The sequence below is a fragment of the Elaeis guineensis genome, chromosome 14 (assembly GCF_000442705.2).
Source record: "Elaeis guineensis isolate ETL-2024a chromosome 14, EG11, whole genome shotgun sequence".
In the NCBI taxonomy this organism is placed as follows: domain Eukaryota; kingdom Viridiplantae; phylum Streptophyta; class Magnoliopsida; order Arecales; family Arecaceae; genus Elaeis; species Elaeis guineensis.
In genome coordinates this window covers 61657926-61674852 of record NC_026006.2, presented here as the reverse complement: position 1 = coordinate 61674852, position 16927 = coordinate 61657926, and the positions used below count along the sequence as shown (strand labels likewise).

At 38.7% G+C, this 16927-nt stretch overlaps 1 protein-coding gene across 8 annotated transcripts; it reads right to left on the bottom strand.

Annotated features, from left to right (window-relative positions):
* Positions 1 to 2552: 2552 nt before the first annotated feature.
* Positions 2553 to 16411, bottom strand: LOC105057303 (YTH domain-containing protein ECT4). 8 transcript variants are annotated; one of them, XM_073248708.1, is made up of 9 exons: positions 16031 to 16410; positions 8284 to 8341; positions 7625 to 7769; positions 7050 to 7123; positions 6724 to 6946; positions 6437 to 6618; positions 5451 to 5999; positions 5135 to 5347; positions 2553 to 3860 (listed from the first exon to the last, which is right to left on the bottom strand). In XM_073248708.1, the coding sequence occupies exons 2-9, from the start codon at positions 8323 to 8325 to the stop codon at positions 2790 to 2792; spliced, it is 2499 nt and encodes an 832-aa protein (XP_073104809.1). In that variant the 5' UTR covers positions 8326 to 8341; positions 16031 to 16410; the 3' UTR covers positions 2553 to 2789. The 8 variants fall into 8 exon arrangements, with proteins under 8 accessions (XP_073104809.1, XP_019710194.1, XP_010938183.1 ...); XM_019854635.3 differs by having other exon boundaries at positions 6437 to 6946; positions 8284 to 8347; positions 16031 to 16411; XM_010939881.4 differs by having other exon boundaries at positions 6437 to 6946.
* Positions 16412 to 16927: the final 516 nt, after the last annotated feature.

Here is a 16927-nt window from a genome sequence, read left to right as displayed (position 1 = left end):
TCATATTGAGTCACTCTGATAGGACCTCTGATGATCTCGATCATGAGTGCCTCATCGGAAGGATACGAAGATTTCTCTCTTCACTTTCTCTCTCTACTTTCTCTCTCTAAAATTTTTTCTCTCTTCATGAATTTTCTCTCTCTAGAAGTCTTATGGATCACTGGAGGATCCAGCTACATAGATAAGTCCTAATTTTGGTTAATCCTAAGAGAGATCCTCGATTTGTGTATTAGGATCAATTATCGATAATTTCTCTATATGTGATTTTTATTTAATCAGGGTTACGAAGAGATGATTGTCTGCATATGATATCGAGTGAAATATTTTGTTAAAAAAATTCATAAGTTAAAAAAAAAAAATATTGATTTCTGTGCTTGGATCAGTCACCGGTAAAGATAAGAATTCCTATACATGATCACTATTATATATATGCTATTTTACTGTTGGTCTTGCATTATTGGTTTTGCGTTGTCGGATTTGAGATCGATGAATTTATTATATCTGAGATACTGTTATTTGATTTTGAGCATGAGTATGTTATGTCAATATATATGTATCAGAAATTGATGGCATGATTATATGGATATGACATATCTGAATTGATCATAATGCAAGACAGAATTGATTTGATGAAATCAACACATAATGATTAAATGAAAAGAAAGAGATATATGGTATGGACTAGCCTTGTCATGTGGAACAGCCCGCCAGGAGCTTATGCCTGGGACAGCCCGCCAGGAGCTTATGCCTGGGACAGCCCCCACTGGCTTACAGGTGGATCAGCCGGTAAGGAGCTCATGCCTGGGACAGCCCGCCAGGAGCTTATGCCTGGGACAGCCTCTCACGGGCTTTGGTACGTGGGACAGCCAGCCAAGAGCTCATCCTGGGACAGTCTTGAAAGACTTTTTAAATGGATTCGATCCGGATGATGACTGAGGTATAGAATTGGATAGTCCAGAACCAGAAAGAAAAGGTTAAAAATTATGTGATTATGAAAGGAGAAATGAAAGATAAGACATGAAATAATTGTTGAATAAAAGGGGTTTCACCTTCTAACATATGATGATGCATCTATTTTGACAAGACAGAAAATTTATGAATATTTACATTATTCTGGACATTGAACATGAGATTTTATATTTTATTGCTTATCCTTATTTTCAGACTATATTACTATATCAGTGTGATATGAGAATTCTTACTGGGCTGTAAAGCTCACATCCCTTCATCTTTCTTTTTCTTCTCAGAGTTACAGGATGACTTATGATTGGCTATGATCTGGATTTACGGGTGAGCAGAAGGATAAATAGAGTGTCATAGTATCTTATCAGAAAATTGAAGAAATTTAAATTATAATTATGCAAGATTTTATGAATTATTGTTGAAATAAATTATTATGGTTGATAAGGTTGTAATGATTTATTTTGGCCTTGCATATTCTTTAGGGCTTGCTCTAAAGAGTATGCGGCCATCACGTATCCGACCCGGGTGTTGGGTTCGGGGCGTGACAGGCCGTGCACCGAAAAGATTAGGATGCTCAAACATCATAGAAATCTTAATTAATAATTCATGATTATAATTTTTTTATAGATAATAATATTTTTGATGAAATCACAGTACAATTAATAGGAAAAAAATAAGTAAATAAAAGCTCCCATAAATTTATTTCTGAAATTTAAAAATAAAATAGAGAAACAAAGTTCAAGGGCTATCAGCTTGCTGCTATCTTTTCCACGAATATTAGTAATTGCTGCCATTTGATCACCATTCCATCATAATGTTGAAATTCAAAATTTTTATGAGCATCATAAAATTTTCATCATCGATCATTCTTTTCTGCTGATAAAAGGCTGTTGTAAGCCAGGCTAGTTTGAGAAAATAACAGCCATTATGATGATTATTAATGATTTTGTTGAGATTTATCACATTTATATAGCATCATTCTTTGGAAACATTGGCTTCTATATCACTCTTCTCAAAGCTGTTTTTTTATAGCTTGTTAATTGTTATGCAACTCTACCCTTCGCCTTGATGCACTCAAAATCCTGTATCATTCGCAGCTTACTAGACTAGCTTTGTAATTATTCAACATGAAGCAAGGAGCACAAGAAATTAAAAAAAATAATAGATAGATATTACTGTCAATGAAAATAATCATTTGATGGCAATGGACCGCAGGATTAAAAATCAAAAGATTTAACCATTAATCATAAAAGCAAGCATGGGCTTGTGCCACTAACCGGCCATCACAAAAAGACCCATCGCCATCAAAAAATATTTACAAGCATACCACCCCAACATCATATTTATGGCTTTAATTCTTGGTTGGTGGTTCCTTCTCCGGAAGGAAATCCACAAACTCGTTCAAACAAGTGCCTGATGACCAGATTCACTGTTGCATCAAAGTTGTTTAAAGACCATAGCAGGAGAAAGAAAATGCCAGGTAGACTAAAAATAACTCAGCAATTTAGTATCAATATTCACCTAGTGATAGCTGAAAAAGAGAAAATATCACATCCTGTAAGCTTCCAAAATAAAATTTCAGCTCTGGCTGAAAACAATTGCCTAATACTCTATTCCATTTTCCCGAAACACCAATCACCCAGGGCAATTAGCAAACCAGTAAACAAACAGCAAATAATCTCCACAAAAGTTTTAGGATTTAGTGGGGTGAATAGGACCAACAAAGAAAGACAAGCTTCTGCAAGTTGACTAACAACCCTGTTAAATGACCCACTGAGACGATATAAAAGCAGACAACAATTAGCCTGCTGCTGCAATCCTTAATTTCATTTGTTTGGCGGATGACCGTCAGCTATGGATACCTGCATATTAACTTTTAGTCCTTTAGGTTCAATAGGAACAGTCCCTACGCTTGTAAGCCTGGACGACAATTCACCAAAACCCTTCACCTTGATTTGCACTGAACCAACTTTGACGACATCGGTTAGAGTGGCCTCGGCTGCCACCACCCTAGAGCTTCTAGAATCACCTTTACTTGGATCAGTAGAGAGGAACCCAATCTTCAATACAGGATTCACACCCTTTGTATCTCCTGCTTCATCAGGCTTAGCACCGGTGATGTCATGAGATGATTTGGAGGAACGCAGCTTTGCTGCTAACCATCCGCTACCAGGACCTAACTTACCTGAACTCTTAGCATCCTTGGTCTTTGTAGAACCATCTGCTGGTGAAAGCTGATCAACTTCTCTCCTTGCCGCATCTTCCTTGGGAGGCAGACGAACTGTACAGCTTTTCTTTCTTCTATCAGCTTTTGGAGGTTGATCAGCTGCAACACTTAATTGCCTTCCATCTACATTCGCATGTTGATCATCAGTAGTATTCAATCGTTCTTCATCAGATTTTGAAGGCTGACCAACAGCACTGCATGGTTGTGTTCTGCCTGCCTCCAGATGTTGATTGGAGGCATCGCTCAGACATCTTCCATTGGCTTTCGAAGACTGTTTTCCAACTGCTTGACGAAGCTGATCGATTCCAATACCTAGCTGTTTTCCATTTGGAGGACGATTAACTACACCATCAGTTTGTCTCTCATTAGCTGTTGAAGGCTGACCAGCTGCGCTGCCAGGGTCTTCATCGACTACTTTTGAAGACTGATCTGTAACTGATTGCTTTTCACCTGCTTTCAGGAAGTGCTCACCCGTACCAGCTGCTTTGCTTGCAGGAACAAATAGAGGCACATAAGGAGAACCACTGAAGCTTCTTCCAAGATGCCTGTGTTTTTTCTCATGCATCACCTTCTGTTGCTCCTCATAAAACATAAAGTCATCAAGTATCGACATCTTTAGAGGGCTACTATTAAATATATTTAGCATATTCATGCCTGAGTTATATGGTACCTGAACATAAATGAGGCAAAATAATGAGTGCAAATTGGAGTAACTAGGAATTCCACTTTAAACATAATCATAACAGATGCATCAGAAATGAGCGAACAGAAAGTAGTAGCAAACCATTCACTTCTGATTATCATTTTACAGTTAATGACTTAATGTAGTAGCTGAGTTACCACAGTTTAGGTGATGTGCTACAAGTTAATTGTTGATAATAAAGCAAAAAGGAAGAAGCAAAAACAAAAAAGAGAGAGAAATGAACAGAATATTATAACAAAAATATACAATTCACTGCAAGCTCTCTCCATGTAATAGAACCAACAAGGAACTTGAAACGAAAATCTAGATGGAAACTCAAGCACCAAACAAAGACCACCTGTCCAATAATCTTTCAACAACTAAACAGAAGCAACAAGAACGTCATCATTCCACCATCCAAAAATGGAAGAAGGATGCTTAACTCTTTCTGATGAAAGTTTAAATTATAAGAAGACCAGGTTGATCAATAAAGAAAGCGCTAATTAAATCCTGCACATGAGAAACTCTATGCACAATACCCTGATAAGACGAAGTATAAAAGTGTAATAAAAGCTATACTTGGTAAATGTGACTTCTGGTTCGTCACTTGGCTAAAATGCAAGAGTAGGGACAATCATCAAAATATTTGTGCGCTAATGCTCACAGTCTTGTCAAAGAATTCAAAATTCGACAAACCAAATCATAAATAACTTAGGTCTTCCTCATTCATTTGTCACCTCTAGGCCCCTATCTAATTATTTTTAGAAAAAAATAATAAACAAAAAACACTTGCAAAAAACTTAGAACACATAATGGAACCTGAAGTCTCAACATAGGTCCACATGCATTTCAACATACTGACAAATTAGTTTCACCAATAAGCCATGTCCACTCATTTACAAACTCAGCCATGTTCTTGGTTAACCAGTAATACACGACATGGATTATAGTCTATTTATCTCTGCTAGTATAATAGAAAACAATATAGCATTTAACTACATCCAAATATTTGCACGAAATTAACCATTTACATATGTAATGCACGTCCAGAATCCTTAATTATTGAGTTTGGAGAATTCAATGGCCGTAAACTATCCAAGTGTCTGGCATCTACTATCATACTCTATAACTGGTTAACATTGCAATAGAATGGAACACTTCAATATGCAAAAATAATTTTCACATGCATACGCTAGGCCAACATGAACTTAATGCTGGAAAAAAGGCAGCAAACAGTAAAGCAAGAAGGTTTTGTCACAGACCTCCTGGGTATCTCTGCTATTAGTTACAGGCTTGTTTTCATTGTTCTCTAGAAGAATGTGACGAAAGCTAGTGTTTGGCACATCCTTTATGATGTGCCATCTCACAGGCAGGCTCCCAGACCACTTATCTTGCTGCCAGAAATCCATGTCCCTCTTGAAATCAACAGGTCCAATCATCTCAGCAACACCACAAAACTGTCCACTTGCATTAACCTGCATGCAGTAGAATTCTTTTCAGTTAAGGATCACCATATAACTCATCAACAGAAATAAGTGCCTCAAACAGGGCATCCAACTGGAAATGTGGATCACTCACAGAAAAGAAGAGAAAGACAGGACATTTTCCTGGCTTTCCGACAGATATTCTCTGTGCATCTTCATATGCACCATCCAACCTCTTGTTTCCATTAGGAGTGCTTGACCACACATTATACTTGATGCTCTTGTGCACGTCATCTTCACTATAAGATTTTATGACAAAAAACTTGGCATCGGGAGGATCAACTGTGAAGTCATTCCTATTATATTGGTCAGCATTAATCATGATGTTTCCTTGTGCAGTACTGCTACTTACTTTACTTGGTTCAGCTCCATCAGAACCGGCTGACATCCACTGACCTTTTGACCTGTTTATCCTAGGACCCTTATTTTGCTCAACCGATACATTTGGGCTTCCACTTTCATAGTTTGCAACCCCATTAAAATGGAACCTTGGTCCATATGTATCCACAGAGGCACATCCACGAACAGTGGGTCCAGCATTTGTGAAGTCATTAGATGCAGTAACTTTGATGGGACCAGTAACAAGAGCAACTCCATGTGAGAAGCGATCTGTTCCTTGCATCAAACCAGAAGAAGGACCACCCTGTGAACAATAATATTCAAACACAAGCCCCAGTATAGTAAAAACAATGTGCAGCAACTAATGAAAATAGTAAAAATGGTTTAGCAATATAATCCAAGGGGACCTATAATGTGGAAATGCACAAAGAAGAAAGAGGAAAACAAAACAATGACCCCAGTATAGTAAAAACAATGTGCAGCAACTAATGAAAATAGTAAAAATGGTTTAGCAATATAATCCAAGGGGACCTATAATGTGGAAATGCACAAAGAAGAAAGAGGAAAACAAAACAATGACACCGTAATGACAAGGGCACAGTAAAATATAGTAATTGAATCCCTTGATTAATCATTTAAAATGGCCAAAGAGGTTCCTTGAAAAATCAACTGCACAAAGGACCTTCAATGGAATTCTGCCCCAACTAAAACCAGAACTATCTTAAATTGTAGTAATAATACCTGATTTGTAGTACAGGCAATACCGCGCATCATGGAGTCCTGCCATAAAGGCTGATTACTTTGTGGTATATTAAGTTGTGGCCCTTCCAATGGTTTCTTTGTTGTTCGATTCCAATGCGACAGCTGGTAAGGCTCAGATGCTGGTGCTAGACTCCCTGAGGCAGCTGTTTGAGAAGAGACAGCTGCACTGATAGATGCTTGCAGAGGTGAAGATTTTGCGCCGGCATTAACAGGTCTGCTAGCAATTGATGCACCAGTGCTGAATAACAAAGGGTCTGCAGACCTACCAGGCACAAAATATGAAGTAGGGTGAACAAGGACCGGAACATAAGCAGGTGAAGAAACAGGAATCTGGCATGGACTGCTGAAATACTGCTGGCTTCCCACAAATGGGCCATCAATTCCTACGACAGATCCAGGCATGTAAGGATTGTCTTGATTGTGAGGTGTCTGTGCATATCCATAGCGAGGTGGATTATCTACAGATGGCAAACTGTCAGTTTGCATACCCTGTAAGATCAAAGAGCAGAGACATTACAAGATAATTGGTGCTAAATAAAAAAAAAGCATATATCAGTTATTCTAATCAGAGTTTACTTAAACTAAACCTTACCGAGTAATGGAGATCCTGACCATCTAATGCAAAAATCCTATGGTGGTCACCCCATTCACCAGGCAGCTCAAATCCTGTTTTATGAAGTAAACTGGTCAAGCAACTGAGACACCCAATCCTTTTCAAAATTATTTAGGTCGATGACATAAAAAAATCACAGAATGTTGTAGCAAGATGCCAATAAAGGAGAAATCGAAAAAAACAAAAATCAATGCAAACACAGAATTTATGTGGAAAACCCTTTAAATCAAAGGAAAAAAATCACGGGCGGAGAAAGATGGAGATTTTTCACTATCTTCAAGATTGGAGATTACAAAGTACAAAACAAAAAATTCTAGAAAAGCATTCATGCCTCAAAGGCAACATATCTCGCCAAAACAGGTACATCGAGATATAAACAAAATTGAATCGAGTCCGTACCGCGGGGGCTCCACCCCCGCACCCCTACATTCCTATCGAAGCACCACATCAGAATGGTACACCTCCACTTAACAAGCTGGAAAGACCCCTATTAACTCTGTGAATAGTGTTAATCTAAATGCAGGACATCTTTACACAGAAGTTAAAAATTTTACCTGTACAATAATATCCATAATTGTTGGCAGCTGGATAGTTTAAACCCTGATCAAAAATATATTCTGGTGCCACTTCATTACCCAAATAATCAACCCCACCAGCTGGAACAAATGCTATATGGGGGTTCTGACCAACACCAGGCATCTGTAAGCCAGAGGACAGGAACAAGTCTTACTAATAGATGGAAAGCTAATGACCAAACATACTTGTTAAAATTATAATATGATCCAGTGAGCATAGAAAAGCAACTAAGATGTCATGCAAAAAAAAAAAAAAAAAGATGCATGCTTCGATTTCCTGCTCGTCACAGGATCTCAACCTCTCGTGGTCTGTATCAACCCATGCCATTTTGGCATAGATAAATATGATTTGATGCTGCTCACCACCAAGGCAAAAAGTCCTTGAAAAAATCAGCACACATTATGCTGGCAGCACTTGAATCCTTGACCTGAAGCAGCTTTCATTTGGCTGGAGATCCTTGTTTTCAATCAATTACGTAAATATTTCATTAATTTGTAAAGTTTAACCATTCCATGACTAATAAACTAATAAGGAACACTGACTCATTCAAGACTCACTAAAATTGTGGATGTCAAGATCATTTTTCTGAATATTATAAGGTATAATGGAACTAAATGCTGTTGAGAGGCAAGAGTACCATATATGTCTCTGTAGGTTCAGGTTCAGAACCAGACTGCATCTATGCACCAGAAAGGCTGCCCCTTGGAGGAAACAATAGAAAGTATGAGGAAGTATGCATTTATAAATAGCCATGTCCACAAACCATAATATAGAAGAATTAATCAAACAAAATGTATTCATAAGAAATCCAATTATTGGAGAAGTCATTGAAAAAAAAAAAATCAAACATGACACAAGTCTTAAATGAACCTTGTTTACACAAACAATTATGAAAATACATTCAACTACCTACAAGAATTTCATCATTCAAACCTAACAAAAATAAAGGGCAATAGGGCCCTCAAAGTTGCATCATTTAAATATTGCGCAACAATGGAAATGTTGAGATGAATTTTTAGTGCAGCAAAGGAGAGTGCTACAAGTACATGACAAGGGATTGGAATTGCACGAGTTGCAGACAAAGTGATGTGCACCATCATGAAGAAAGAGATGATCACATGCCATATATGGATCCAAGAGCCAAATTGATGATTTTGCTCACGTGCGTAGAAGCATGATGTGGTGCGAATCAGATTTGGCAGGAATTTAAAAGAAATTATTGCTTGAAAAAAGGATCGAGTTTAGAAGCTTGTTTTGTTCTTCCTAATTTACCATGATCTCCAGCCACCATCATTTCCATAATAGCAAGACACAATCAAGATTGTTTTGTTCTTCCTAATTCACCATGATCTTCAGCCACCATCATTTCCATAGTAGCAAGATGCAGCCAAAGTTATTCTGTTCTTCCTAATTCACCATGATCTCCAGCCACCATCATTTCCATAGTAGCAAGATACGGCCACTATTATTTCCTTTGTAACAAGATATAGCCACCATCATTTCTATGATAGTCAAATTCTGTTATTTTCTTCCATTTACTGAATGTCTTATGTTCCCTCTCTTATCTATATAAAGCGAGGCGACCTATGTATTCAATTCAGATTTCAATGAGTGAAAATGAGCGTTGCTGATTTCTCTTATCTAACCCCTGTGTGTTAGTGACGAGTTATAAACCTTAGAACTTATCACTCACATTCTTCTTTTCTTGAGTGTGGCGTTCTACCCCTTTGTGATCTGATTGTGGCGATTTTCTTATCAATCAGATTTCAAAGGTTTCTTTTTTCTTTCTCTCTCTTTTTCTGTGCTCCAACATTTATTCTTACCTATACAAGATAGTTATTTAGGCCTGAATACATTAGTTTGATATCAGAGCCTGAGGGAGTGTTTGACATCCAAATCATGTCTGGAGGAGACGAGGCCCCTGTCATTCCTAGAGGCATGAGTCTGGAACAAGCTCAGATTATGGGGCTCCAGCGACGTCAAGAAAAGATGATGGAGCAACTCAATCGCCTAACACAAGCGTTTGAGCGGTTGGCAACACTTCCCCCACCATCACAGCGGCATGGCCATCCAGCACCACGACGAATTGATCGTAATGATGAAGAGGAGTATGACGAACCCGGAGATGATGATGGTGTGGAGGAACACCCATGGCAAAGGCGGCAGCAAAGGAGTTTGGGAGACAATATTAAGATGAGGATCCCATCCTTTAAAAGAACCAGCTCACCCGAAGAATATCTGGAATGGGTGCAACGTGTGGAGAAAGTCTTTAAATGTCAAGACTATTCTGAGGTAAAAAAATATAAACTTGCTGCCCTTGAATTCACTGATTATGCTAATCTTTGGTGGGAGAATGTAAAAGCTCAGCGTAGGAGGGATGGAGAAGAAGAGATCCGGAACTGGAGGCTTATGAAGCGGATCATGGAGAAGCGATTTGTCCCTCAATATTATAAGCAGGAGCTGTACATCAAGTTACAAAGCTTGAGACAAGAGGGGATGTGTGTTGAGGATTATGTCAAAGAATTTGAGATGCTGATGATGAGATGCGATTTGCGAGAATCTCAAGAACAGACCATTGCAAGGTTCTTAGGAGGCTTGAATAAGGAAATTGCTGATACGGTGGAGTTGCAATCTTATGTATTCCTTGACGATGTGATCAAACTTGCTGTTACGGTGGAGAGACAGCGCAAGCGTGGTGCAAGTAAGCCAAGTAAGACTACCAACTCATCTTCCTTATCACCATGGTCCGTCCCTAAGGCGGTGCCAAAACAAGTAGAAAAAGATGATTCTTGCAAGCAAGTCACAGATGCGGCCAAAGAAAAAGAGGTGGGAAATTCACAACCTCCCAGACGAAGTCGAGATATCAAGTGTTTCAAGTGTCTTGGTTACGGTCATATAGCCTCTGAATGTCCAAACAAGAGGGTGATATTTATTTGGGAGTCACAAGAAGAAATTGAAAGTGAAGATGAGGCTATTTTGGAAGAGGTAAAAGAAGATTATGTGGAGTTTGCAGATGAAGGAGAGCTGTTGGTTATTCGTTGCAACCTGAACCTACAAGCCAAAGTGGATGATGAGCAGCGCGAAAATATCTTCCATACCAGGTGCACTATCCATGATAACGTATGTGGTGTTATCATTGATGGAGGTAGCTGTACCAATGTGGCTTCTACTATTTTGGTAGAAAACTTAATTTGGTGACTATAAAGCATCTCCGTCCCTATAGATTGCAATGGCTTACTGACGATGGTGATGTGAAGGTCACAAAGCAGGTTGTAGTACCTTTCTCTATTGGCAAGTCCTACAAAGATGAGGTTGTTTGTGATGTGGTTCCTATGAAAGCCAGCCATCTTCTTTTGGGAAGGCCTTGGCAGTACGATCGAAGGGCTATTCATGACGGCTTCAAAAATACCTATTCATTTGCCAAGAATGGGAAGAACATAGTGTTGGCACCACTTAGCCCGCAACAGGTCCAGAAGGATCAGCTTGTGATTGAAAAGGGCAAGAAAGAGAACCTATTTGCCAACAAGGGGGAAGTGAAGCGAGTTTTGACTAACCATGAAATTATTTTTGTTCTTGTAGCTAAGCAGGTTCCCAGTGAAGAAGTCTCCCTTCCACCGCAAATGAAGGAGATCTTGGAGGAATTTACAGATGTGTTCCCGGAAGAATTACCAAAAGGATTGCCACCAATCAGAGGGATCGAGCATCAGATTGATCTCATTCCAGGGTTTGCCCTACCAAATAGACCAGCCTATAGATGCAATCCCGAGGAGGCCAAGGAGTTGCAGCGGCAAGTTACGGATCTTTTGGAGAAGGGTTATGTGAGGGAGTCTATGAGCCCATGTTCAGTACCAGCTCTGTTGGTACCAAAGAAGGATGGATCTATGCGGATGTGCGTGGATAGTAGGGCGATAAACAAGATCACAATAAAATATCGCTATCCAATCCCGCGACTGGATGATATGCTTGATGAGTTGCATGGAGCTAAGGTCTTCTCAAAAATAGATCTTAGGAGCGGATACCATCAGATTCGCATGAAGGAAGGTGATGAATGGAAGACCGCATTCAAGACCAAGTTCGGATTGTATGAATGGACGGTCATGCCATTTGGCTTGTCCAACGCACCTAGCACATTCATGAGATTGATGAATCATGTGCTGCGTAAGTTTATTGGTGATTTTGTGGTTGTATATTTTGATGATATTCTAATTTTTAGCAGAAATCAGGAGAGCATATGGAGCACCTCAGGGGTGTTTTTGAGGTTCTGCGACAAGAGAAGCTATATGGCAACCTCAAAAAGTGTCATTTTTGTCAGGATCGCATAGTCTTTCTTGGCTATGTTGTGTCACAACATGGAGTGGAAGTTGATGAGGAAAAGATGAAAGCGATCAAGGAGTGGCCTGTTCCTACTAATGTATCTGAAGTGAGGAGTTTTCATGGCCTAACATCCTTTTATCGGAGGTTTGTGAGGAACTTCAGCACTATTCTTGCTCCTATCACTGAATGCATCAAGAAAGGAGGAGAATTCAAATGGACTAAAGCAGCCCAAAGGAGCTTCGAGTTGATCAAGGAGAAGTTGAGTTCAGCACCCATTCTAGCTCTACCCGACTTTTTCAAGACTTTTGAGGTAGAATGTGATGCCTCCGGTGTGGGCATTGGAGCTGTTCTGATGCAAGAAGGGCGTCCCATAGTATATTTCAGTGAGAAGTTGAATGGTGCAAGCTTGAGCCACTCTGTCTATGACAAGGAGTTCTACGCTCTGATTCGGGCTTTGGAGACTTGGCAACATTATTTATTGCCAAAAGAGTTCGTCATCCATACTGATCATGAGTCCTTGAAGCACTTGAAAGGACAAAGCAAACTGAATCGTAGACATGCCAAGTGGATGGAATTCTTGGAAACCTTTCCTTATGTGATCAAATACAAAAAAAGAAATGTCAATATCGTGGCTGATGCACTTTCCAGGAGGTATGCTTTGATTTCATTGCTTAATGTTAAACTAATGAAATTTGAGTTGATTATAGATCGATACAAGGACGATCCAAAATTTGCAAATATTTATGAAGAGTGCGAGAAAGGATCTGTAAATGGCTATTACAGGCATGACGGATACTTGTTTAAGTCAGGTCGGCTGTGCATTCCTAACAGTTCTATTCGAGAGCTTTTGGTGAGAGAAGCTCATGGTGGCGGATTGGCGGGTCATTTTGGAGAGAAGAAAACATTGGAGATGGTGAAAGAGCACTTTTGTTGGCCAGCTATGATTCGTGATGTGCATCACGTCATTGAGAGGTGCGTTACCTGTAAGAAGGCGAAGAGCAAAGAGACTTCACAAGGGTTGTATATGTCGCTACCTGTACCAGATCAACCATGGGTAGATTTGAGTATGGATTTTGTGCTTGGGCTGCCAAGAACACAAAGGGGGAAGGATTTGATTTTGGTGGTTGTGGATCGATTCTCAAAAATGTCTCATTTCGTGCCATGCCACAGAACCGATGATGATTCACATATTGCAGAATTATTTTTCAAAGAAATAGTACGTCTGCATGGTGTACCAAAGAGCATTGTGTCTAATCGAGATGTTAAGTTCTTGAGTTACTTTTGGAAGACCTTGTGGAAGAAGCTTGGTACTAGATTGCTCTTCAGCACGACTTGCCACCCGCAAACCGATGGTCAGACCGAAGTGGTAAATCGTACCCTCTCTTCTTTGCTTCGCACTGTTGTTAACAAGAATATGAAGAATTGGGATGAGTGTTTGGCTTATGTTGAGTTTGCTTACAATCGTAGTATTCATAGCACTACTAAGCATTCTCCTTTTGAAGTGGTTTATGGGTTTAATCCTATCACTCCATTTGATTTGGCACCACTTCCAATCAGCGAAAGAGTTTGTATGGATGGGAAGAAGAAAGCTGAGTTGGTTAAGTCCATGCATAAGAGCATCAAGGAGCAGATTGAGAGGAAGAATGCGGCTTATAAGAAGGCAGCCAACAGAGGAAGAAAACAAGTTCGCTTGGCTCCAGGTGATCTTGTTTGGATACATCTTCGCAAAGAACGATTTTCAAACCAAAGAAAATCTAAGCTCATGCCGCGTGCTGATAGTCCATTCTGAGTTGTTGAGAAAGTGAATGACAATGCTTACAAGATTGAATTGCCTGGTGACTACAATGTGTCCGCTACATTCAATGTTCGAGATCTTTCTCCTTACTTGGAGGATAGTTTGGATGATGAGGAAGACTTGGATTTGAGGGCAAATCCTACTCAACAAGGGAGAAATGATGTGCACCATTATGAAGAAAGAGATGATCACATGCCATATATGGATCCAAGAGCCAAATTGATGATTTTGCTCACGTGCATAGAAGCATGATGTGGTGCGAATCAGATTTGGCAGAAATTTAAAAGAAATTATTGCTTGAAAAAAAGACCGAGTTTAGAAGCTTGTTTTGTTCTTTCTAATTTACCATGATCTCCAGCCACCATCATTTCCATAATAGCAAGACGCAATCAAGGTTGTTTTGTTCTTCCTAATTCACCATGATCTCCAGCCACCATCATTTCCATAGTAGCAAGATGCAGCCAAAGTTATTCTATTCTTCCTAATTCACCATGATCTCCAGCCACCATCATTTCCATAGTAGCAAGATACGGCCACTATTATTTTCTTTGTAGCAAGATATAACCACCATCATTTCTATGATAGTCAAATTCTGTTATTTCCTTCCATTTACTGAATGTCTTATGTTCCCTCTCTTATCTATATAAAAGGAGGCGACCTATGTATTCAATTCAGATTTCAATGAGTGAAAATGAGTGTTGCTGATTTCTCTTATCTAACCCCTGTGTGTTAGTGACGAGTTATAAATCCTAGAACTTATCACTCACATTCTTCTTTTCTTGAGTGTGGCGTTCTACCCCTTTGTGATCTGATTGTGGCGATTTTCTTATCAATCAGATTTCAAAGATTTCTTTTTTTTTTTTTCTCTCTTTTTCTGTGCTCCAACCTTTATTCTTACCTATACAAGATAGTTATTTAGGCCTGGACACATCACAAAGTGATACAGAACTAACTAGAAAGGTATTGACACGTCAAATGAAGATCTAGGGAGATCAGATAACTTGGTAAGGAGAGGTGCTCAAACTTGTCTTGACGGTTCTTTAAGAAAGGGGAGGGAGACCAAAGCCAACAATTATACTCTGGTTCAAAGGATTTGAATAAGCCTGCACTAAAACTCGAGCCCTTTGTAGGAACAAATGGAAAATTATTGTTCATGAAGTAGAAAACAGTAATCTGGACAAGGTCTGATGATCATGATTGCAATATCTAACAGCAAGATGATTTCCCCCAAAAAGTAGATAATAACTATTAAAGGGAAAAAGTATTCAAGAGTTACCATGGGAGAGGGAAAACGATTAAATAGTTGGTACTCAACATATGCAGGAATTAATTCACTTAATATAGATGATTATTGAAATTCCCTTGGGATCAAAATCATATTGGCGGAAAGCAAGCAAACATGAGATCAGTATCTTTCGAGAACTACATTATGGATATGTACATAGAACAGCCCTGAATTGGTCTTGGCTAGAAATTGATGTGGAATGCAATGACATTGACGGGCACAATATCATTCTTCTCATAAATTAGTTTAAAGTTATTCACAAAAATATGTATTTCTATGTGTGACTGTTCATTCTTTAGCTTATGGCGAAGGATGCATTTTCCAGAATCTAACTCAAAAGAAAATTTTATCAGAAAGTTAATTAGTAAATTCTGCATCTGATAGTACCTATTCTCAAGTAAATTACCAACGTATACAGCACAACAAGGTGAAATGTCCACCTGTTTGCTGTACTACCTGTGACACCATTTAGATCAAAGCGGAGGCTAACTTCAACATGATGCAATCTCTCTAGGAAACCAAAGCATAAACTTTAACATCATAATACAACACCTTCCATATATCATAATGCAAGATTATTCCTCTAACACCAAAACAAATTATAGTCATATATCAAGCAATTAAAATATCATTTTCATGCTTGTTACCCTTTCTAAAAGATAAAGGTTGAACCATTGACACAGGGTCTACACTCATATAAGAAGCTACGTCAATAAATCAACAGCCCACCACAATAAGAAGAACAATTCATAAAAAAGAGCCAAAACAACTTCATAAAATGCAATTCAAGAGCATAAAAACCCCTAAATCCAACGCAAAATCAAATTTTCACATCACAGAAATTCAAAAGCCCAAAAAGAAGCTAAGAAACCCATAAAATTTTACATGAAACACCAAACACATCAAAACACAGCATGATGAGTGAAAAGGTGAGATTTCGTCCATGAATACAAGATAAGAGGATCAAAAAAGAAAGAGAGGGAAGCATACCGGCAATTTGAAAGACAAACTTCGGAAAGGGGGAGGGAAAGATGGGAAATTTCTACAGCAGCAGCGATTTCATGCACCACAACTTTACCAATTCTGGTGCAAAGAAGCGCCTCCAAAAATCCGTAACCTAGCCTAAAATTTATACATTTGAAAAAGGAAACGAATGTAGGGAGTGAGGGGGCTCGGACAAAAAGCGATTTGTAGAGAAAGGAAACGGAGGGAGATTCCCAAATGGAAAGCGCTTGGAGAGTGGAGAGCCTTCTTTACTACCAACCGAAATACCGAAATAACCCCAGATTTGCTACTGAAAAACGAAAATACCCCTTCGTTCTCGTCGCACGACTGAAGCAATTATTTTTTTCCGCAAGAGGAAAAGAGATAATCCCAAAACACGAGCTCATTTCCACAGGAAAAAAAGGGTTCTCGTAGTCTCAAATCAAACATTGATAAAGATGTTCTGATGATCTATGGATCTATAACTAAATTTGGTAGGTATACAAAGGTAAAAGTTCCATGCCGCCATTTACATTGATCATATTGGTTATTTAAGTTGGTGGCCATGTTTGGTAGATGGATACATATATTTTGAAGGTCGCTTTTATGATTCTTTTTCCCCCAAATCCCATGTGTGCTACTGTGATGTACAGTTGAAAATTTAGTGCCTAATTATATACTTTATAACTAAACTAAGAAATAAGCATGGGATAGGCAATATGTATATTAAAAAAATTTTACTACGATATTTTTTTAATATAATTTTATTATAAAAAATATTTAAAATATTATACTATTATTTTTATATTTTATTATTTTTTAAAAAAAATAATATTTTATTATTTTCATCTATCTCCATCTTCTTCATTTTTTCTCGCCGCTGCCCGCCCACCTCTCGCCTCT

Excerpts from the sequence above, each read along its gene's own strand:
- LOC105057303 (XM_019854635.3), bottom strand. The coding sequence starts at position 8,325 with ATGCAGTCTGGTTCTGAACCTGAACCTACAGAGACATATATG. Across the intron at positions 5,348-5,450 it reads CTGTCTTTCTCTTCTTTTCT|GTTAATGCAAGTGGACAGTT; the intron begins GTGAGTGATCCA and ends TACTGCATGCAG. Across the intron at positions 3,861-5,134 it reads ATAGCAGAGATACCCAGGAG|GTACCATATAACTCAGGCAT; the intron begins GTCTGTGACAAA and ends ATTTATGTTCAG.